This window comes from Oncorhynchus clarkii, chromosome 8, assembly GCF_045791955.1.
Source record: "Oncorhynchus clarkii lewisi isolate Uvic-CL-2024 chromosome 8, UVic_Ocla_1.0, whole genome shotgun sequence".
In the NCBI taxonomy this organism is placed as follows: Eukaryota; Metazoa; Chordata; class Actinopteri; order Salmoniformes; family Salmonidae; genus Oncorhynchus; species Oncorhynchus clarkii.
The window spans coordinates 5,806,714-5,814,450 of NC_092154.1; the positions used below are offsets into that span (position 1 = coordinate 5,806,714).

A 7,737-nucleotide genomic window follows, 5' to 3' on the forward strand; every position below is an offset into this window, starting at 1 on the left:
TCAGAGCGCTCTGACGTGGAGTCAACCTTGGCAACAGAGCCATGGAACAATAAACAGCGCACGGAGAGGTGCAGACCACTACGTTAATAATAATGACCCAATTTTAGACAATTGTGTAACTGCCCCCTATAGAAAACCCATTCACTTTCATAGTCTATATAAAGTGTAATTAGTTATACATGTCAGTGCAAAATTGATGTTTTTTTTTTTATATATAAATAGAAGGTAGACGTGAATAAATAATTTAATATTTTATTCGTTCAACAGTTTATTTCTTACGTTTCACAAAGGTTCAGTTCTTTGTAGTATAAAAATAATTTGAAATTTCACAAAAGAAAAAACGTTTTCACAGAAAACTTTCATACTAGGAGAGACCAACCAGACATGGCTAGCTAGACAAGCACATGATTATTATTAAATATCAAACATACAAGAAGCTCACATTCCATCAACCAGAAAACAAACAGGTCAAGATAACTGTATTGCTCTGAACACAGAAACAACTATGTTATCTAGCACCATAAAAATCAACATAACTATTTTGTAAACCCAAACTATTGGTTTTATTAGTTATTAGTTAACATGCTTTAATCAGCTACATAGTCGAAAGAGGCAAGTAATAGCCTATTATAGTCCATACAAAACAAATATATTTTGCTTCCTGGTTGTGTGAGTCCAAGTCCATATCTCTGCAATCATTCTGCACAGTCACCACATACTGGTACTGTACATGGGGGAAGTGCTAAATGTGCTCTAGAGGAAATGGTGTTGTGTGGAAGAATGTGCCTTCCCCCAAGCGCACTACTTTAGACCAGAGCCCTATGGGACAAAAAAAGCAATTAACTAGGTCGTAGGTTGTCATTTGGGACACAACTATGGTTCTCCTGCTCACAGGGCTAGGAGTGTAGGGGAGCTGAGGGACTAGGGTTCTCCTGCTCACAGGGCAAGGAGTGTAGGGGAGCTGAGGGAGTCAGAGGATTGATCGTTGCTGCTGCTCCCTCTCTGTTGGGCTACGCCACAGGTAGGCAACGCCTCCGCCTCTGGATAGCTGAAGACGAAGGAAGATGTGTACGTGGTGCAGGCTGGGGTGCAGGTGACCACAGGGGTGCACAGGGGCTCAAAGTCATTATTGGCTGTGCTGTAGAGAGGCTCCCAGTCCTGGGTGTACAGGGAGCTGGTCAGATCTACATCGGGCACTGACCGGGCCGTCTCCATCTCCGTCTTGACGAGGAGAGACAGGGACTCCTCCAGGCAGGCTGTGTCCAGGTCGGCCATCTTGACGTCGGAGACGGTGGACAGGAGGGGGCTGCTGGAGAAGATTGAGGCTGAGGTGGAGAGGTTGGAGCTGGCGGTCAACGGAATGGAGGTGAGGGGAGTTGCAGAGCAGACAGAGCTGGAGACCATGCTTTGAGGCTGGGGTGGAGACACCTGGATGGAGACCCCGTAGGAGTGGGAGGGGAAAACAGTGTCCATATCAGAGGGGATCTTGCAGATGGGCTGGTGGGCTGCCAGGATAAACTCCAACTTCTCCTTCTCTTTAAGCAGGTTGGCGATGTCGTTCTGGAGAGCGGACTTCTCGTCCTCCAGCTCGTCAGTTTCACCCTGCAGAGTGTCGGTGAGTTCCTTCCTCCTGTTGCGACATTTAGCTGCTGCCTGCTTATTCCTCTCTCTACGGAAACTCTTCTTCTCCTCCTCCTCAGGAGAAAGCTATAGAAGAAAAAAAAATTGAAGAAAATGAATTCCCCACCATCTTTGAATGCAATGTCATCATTAAATCCTACATGCACTGTTCTCCATATTCAAAACCAAATGAATAATTATACAATGCTTCTAGATCAGGTCTAAGGATCAGTTAAGATATTTACCTGCTCCATTTTGGCTCTGCGCCCAGAGCTGTGGCCCTTGTTCCTCATGGCGCTAGTGTAGGTTGGGGGGCTGGCACTGTAGGGATGGACTCTGTGAGAAGGGGCCACGGAGGATACGAGCGGCTGGTCCATCCACTGCAGGTCTGGACTGGCAGAGATGGCCGTGACAGTAGGGATGAAGGAGCCACTGGACGCTGAAGTCAGGTCTGTGAAGTCCTGTTCGAGAATGAGGAGAGATTTCAGTCAATACAGGAGCATTTCTATCCAGACAGGGTAGACTACTAGGGTGGGTGGGTGATGCTGCTGAAGCAATGCACCGCATCATGTCCCTTCATGCATATGAATGAAGCCAGTTGGTCGGTCTATTAAAAAGCCATACGGTCTATAAATATCCCTCCCGATGTAAGCTATGACGCAGAACTTTTCTCTGGGGTTTCCTCGCTAAATGAATGAACTATAGGAGTATGTTGTCAGTGTTGCAGAGCAGAACCGAGTCCGATGCTTCATTATGCTTCAACAGCTTGGCTACTATAAGGAGACTTCATGCACTGTTATAGCCTAACATGTTATTGGTTTATCTAATACAATTACAGTAAAAAAAAAAAAAAGGATTACTGTAATGTTAATACACTATAGTATCAGTGCTTGACTTGAACTGAAGTAGGTGCTGATACTGTTTATAAAATGTATCTGCGGGAGTTCCACAATACTTTCGAGCTAATATTCTATAAAAGGAGTACAGGAGCGTTGAACTCAAACAGTATTACATTTGAGGTGTCGATACTCAGCTCTGGTGAGCTCCTTCCCAAGTCAAGCGCTGACTAGTAGTACAGTTATCAATGACATTGTAACTAAGGAAATATGCCATAATTGATCGATCAACGTACCTGAGATTGTGGAGAGCATATAGTGGAGTAAGATCCCGCAGGAGAGTTGTAGTAAACTAGGTTGTCGCAAGCTGGAGAAGCGGTACTGCACCGGGAAGAGGAGTCACAATCTGTGTTGAAAGCGGAGTACATTATCGTTTCAGGAGATCACGAAGAAACTCGGCAAAATCCAAAAAGCTTCGGATAAAGTTGTCAAAGTCAAGTGATCCCTTTTGGCAGGTTAGCTGTTGTTGATAGAGATCCTGTGTTGAAGTCTATTTCGTATCTTTGCGTTCTCTTTTTAGCTGCTAAAAGTTTGACTGCCGACTCTGACAGCTCGCAGGGTTTTTATAGTTTTCCACTCGACTGGCGAGGAAATACTCATGACGTAGGCATGGATCGTACCTCCATGATCAGCGCGACATAACAACAGTTTTAAAACATACTAAATACTCATTTTGACACTCGTAACACGTTGCATAGTGTAGAATAGTTAAAATATGTGATTTAACGTGAGTTTGATGTGTGTTTATTGTATAAGATCAAAAACATAAAAGTTGGAACATCGAAGTTACCATGCCCAAGAAATGGAATGTTCCAAAAGGAGATCCCGTCGACGTAATTTACCTTATATGGTGTATCCTGTTAAATGGGCGTGCCCTGCTTGGAAACACCAAAACTATCCTGAGATCAGCTACAATTGGCTGACAGTAGCATAACATTATAATGTAACGACAACCAGTGTTGGGGTAGCTACTCTGAAAAATATACACGGACTTACACAAAACCATAGGAACACCTTCATAATATTGAATAGTTCACTATATCCAAACTACTTTGTGAAAAAGTATCATATATCTAAATCTGCAATGTCATAGACTACAAATTGCAAGGACAGAGCACACTGGAGTCCGATGTTAATAACAGAATGTGTCATTTCGCCTATTAAACACATACACTACGTTTCAAGTGAGAATTAATTGCACGTTTTAATGTCACGGGCACAAGTACAGTGAAATACATTTTCTTGCCAGCTCTAAATCCAACAATGCAGTAATCAGTATAGCACAAAAAAAGACCACACCAGGTAGAACATAAACACACGAGAAATCAAAACAAACAAATGAGAAGAACACAAGAAATGAAGAAGCCGTATACAGGGTCAGTTCCAATACCATAATAACAATGTACAGGGATACTGGAGTGATGGGGGTAGATATGTACAGGGTGTAGGATATGATATGTATAGGCATCGGGATATATGATTCTATGTGAGTGTGTGTGCATGTGTGTAGAGTCAGTATACAATGTGTGTGCATGTTATGTGTGTGTGAGCAAAGTAAGTGAGTGAGTGAATGTGAGTGAATGTGTGTGTGTGTGTGTGTGTGTTTTGAAGTTGCTCCAAACATCACATTTTTTCACACCCTGGGTTGTTCCTGATGCTCTGTATCATCCCATTTATCCAAACATCAAATTTCCAAAGTTAAGAGTTCAATTTAGGCCCTCATTCTGATTGGTTAAGGTAAGATTTAAGGTTTGTGATAGGGTGAAAACATAAAGTAAAACCACTGTCCACCACTGGGATCGAACACACAGCCTCCTGATCCAGTGTCATGGAATTACTGATGATATGGGACATACTCAACTGTCCTATTTGTGGAATAAAATATTGAACAACTTGACATTGAAGTCTCAATGGGTAGGCCTCATGATGTATAAATATGTTGTGTCCTCGGTTAAGGAGGGTCCCCAGTTAAGTCATTGAGAAGAAACTAAAGCACCTCACCAGTGTGAACCGATTCAACACAAAGGTAGTACTTATAACTGAAACAACGGACCAATGACCTGCGTATAGAATATAATAACTTCTGATTGGCTGGGCCTTAGCTCCCCTGTGGGTGGGCCTAGCTCCCCTGTGGGTGGGCCTAGCTCCCCTGTGGGTGGGCCTAGCTCCCCTGTGGGTGGGCCTGTGCCCTCCCAGGCCCACCCCATGGCTGCACCCCTGCCCAGTCATGTGAATTCCATAAATGAATTTACAACATAGAAACAAAAGCTTTATGGAACTATTGTGCAGATCATAAACAGAGGGGTAATCATAATAAACAGCCGCTGAACTGAAGCCAACAACATCTCCTAGACTACGCATGTACTTTGGCCCAAGGCAACTGAAGCCAACAACATTCCCTACGCTACGCATGTACTTTGGCCCAAGGTAATGTTTGTACCTGTTGGGCCTACCTGTGGAATCCAGGTGAGGTGATGGGAGGGCGTGGCAGTAAGTGGAACAACAGGTACAGAGTAGATTCTTGATGAAAACCTGTTCCAGAGCACTGAGAACTGCAGACTGCTGTGAAGGTTCACCTTCCAACAGGACAATGACCCGAAGCACACAGCCGAGACAATGCAGGTTTGGCTTCGGGACAAGTCTCTGAATGTCCTTGAGTGGCCCAGCCAGAGCATGGACTTGAACCCGATCTAATATCTCTGGGTAGACTTGAAAATAGCTGTGCAGCGACGCTCCCCGTCCAACCTGACAGAGCTTGAGAGGATCTGCAGAGAAGAATGGAAGAAACTCCTCAAATAAAGGTGCGCCAAGCTTCTAGCATCAAACCCAAGAAGACTCCAGGCTGTAATCACTGCCAAAGGTGCTTCAACAAGGTACTGAGTGAAGGGTCTGAATACTTATTTAAATGTGATATTTACATAATTAAAAACTTATTTTTTCTTCATCATTTATAGGGTGTTGTGTGTAGATTGGTGAGGGGGGAAAAAACAATTGAGTACATTTTAGAATAAGGCTGTAACGTAACAAAATGTGGAAAAAGTCAAGGAGTCTGAATACTTTCTGAAGGCACTGTATGTCTCATATTTAATATATTATCTATATTATATTATATATGATGATTGAATTCCATGTTTATTTTTTGACTCAACAAGTCCTGAATAAGTTATAATAGTTCCAAAAATATACCTCCCCATGTAGGCTTCATAACAAACTTTGTTTATTCTGCAAAAGTTTTGATAAACATTCTTAAATAGTTTTAAAAAAAAACATCACTCTCATAGACCAGTAGCCTATATATTAGAAGAGGGTTCCCCGCCCCCCCCCTCCCCCTCCTCCCCAGTGGCCGTGTTGCCCTGGTTTCTGTTTTGTTGAACATTCTGCGTTGTCCCGGCAACGCCCCACCCCTTAGCTGTCTGTGACGCTCTGGTTTTTCATAGCGGTCTTTCAGAGCGGAGCGGTGGAATGCAACGCATGGTTAGTTGATCACTGTTTATTTAGGTAGCCCGAGTGATTGGCAGACTCGAAATACACAACATCGGACTTGATTTTGAGGGGATTTCAGATGTTTGTTTATGAACTTAGAGTCAAATGCAGTGTATTTAGGCTATAGCATTGCCAGTTCAGCCATACGTAGAAGTTGTAAAGAAGGTTTTAAACAAGGTTAGGCTATACTCTCCCATCAATGATTTTTCCCCCAAATGGTTATACACAAGAGCAAGCACATTTTTGCCGAACAAAATATAAAATGCTTGATTTATTTTCTTTTGTCATCATATATCAATTTTGGCAATAGTTTTATGGGAGTTTTAATAGAAAAAATGAAAAGCATTCCTTGTGAGTGTTCCCATTAAGCTAATCAATCAGAATTTTCCTTTCCATAAATGCGAATTAAAAGTAAGCGGGATGGAATCAGTCCTTCCTTTAAATAATTGCTTCTCAATTCTATTCAACAGTGCACAAACAGTTCCCTATTCAGACCTCTCTTTCAACAAGGGTCTGCTCAACGATTTCATCTGCCTGGTTTGTTGCCTGAAATGCCAATGATGTCATCTGTAGACCCTAACAGGCGTTTGGATCTAAACATAGAACTCCTTTCAAAGCATTTCTCACATTCACACTTAAGTGACCCGAGTGAAACAGGGGACATGGCTGCTGGTAAACGCGAGGCAAACCCTATTTTGGAAGGTAGCCTAGCAGTTAAGAGCATTTTTTTACCTTTATTTAACTAGGCAAGTCAGCTAAGAACAAATTCTTATTTTCAATGACAGCCTAGGAACAGTGGGTTAACTGCCTGTTCAGGGGCAGAACCACAGATTTGTACCTTGTCACCTTGGGGGTTTGAACTTGCAACCTTCCGGTTACTAGTCCAACGCTCTAACCACTAGGCTACCCTGCATTGGGCCAGTAACTGAAAGGTCGCTGGTGGGAATCCCCAAGCCGGCAAGGTGAAACAATCTGCCATTCTACCTTTGAGCAAGACAGTTAACCCCCAACAACTGCTCCCAAGCAATGTTCGCTCTAATTTATTTTAATCATTGAGCAAATTTCAGGTCTGCTGAGAGCAAACTTGAGCATTGTGAAAATTCTGTGCAACTTCCAGTGTGCATTTACTGTGAACACTGAGGCTGTACCCACTTTAAGTTAGTTTTTAACATTGGTCAAGTAGGATTCTGTGGCTATTTGATCATAACGTAGGCCTACCAGAGTGGTCTACCATCAAAAAACAATGGAGAAAATGCATCCCATAACATTTTAACATGGAAATAGCTGTTCTATCATTCAACCTATAGTAGCAGCCAATGAGTGGTGTTCAATGCCTACATTCCATGAGACTTTGGAGAGAAAAAAACAAGCATGGCTTGACCTTTAACCTGTTTATGCACTTGTCCTTCAGGCAAGGAGGTGACTGAAAACTATGTTGTTTGATGCATGAAACCACTTTACTAAATAAAATGCATCATTATCCCCATACCATTATTACATAGAATCAGACAAATTATGATACCTTCTGCCTATTGGTTACTTAGCTTATTCAAGCCTGTCTCAAAATACAACACTGCTCCTTTAAGACAAAAAAAACATCTCTTTACCTGACTCCCTTTTCAAAGATGTATAGAAATACAGATGTTTTCTGCTCTTGTAGGAAGCAATCACACCCCCATTGCTGACTACAAATGATATATAACTGGGCTAATAACTCACTAACTAGCAAAAGATATGA

The 7,737-nt window shown here is 42.5% G+C and overlaps 1 protein-coding gene across 2 annotated transcripts; it reads right to left on the reverse strand.

Annotated features, from left to right (window-relative positions):
* Nucleotides 1–182: 182 nt before the first annotated feature.
* LOC139414888 (protein c-Fos-like) lies at nucleotides 183–3,056 on the reverse strand. Of its 2 annotated transcripts, XM_071162486.1 has the most exons (4): nucleotides 2,753–3,056; nucleotides 1,866–2,081; nucleotides 941–1,707; nucleotides 183–896 (listed from the first exon to the last, which is right to left on the reverse strand). In XM_071162486.1, exons 1-4 carry the CDS (start codon nucleotides 2,882–2,884, stop codon nucleotides 743–745), a joined length of 1,269 nt encoding a protein of 422 aa, XP_071018587.1. In that variant the 5' UTR covers nucleotides 2,885–3,056; the 3' UTR covers nucleotides 183–742. The 2 variants fall into 2 exon arrangements, with proteins under 2 accessions (XP_071018587.1, XP_071018589.1); XM_071162488.1 differs by having other exon boundaries at nucleotides 858–1,707; nucleotides 2,753–3,051.
* Nucleotides 3,057–7,737: the final 4,681 nt, after the last annotated feature.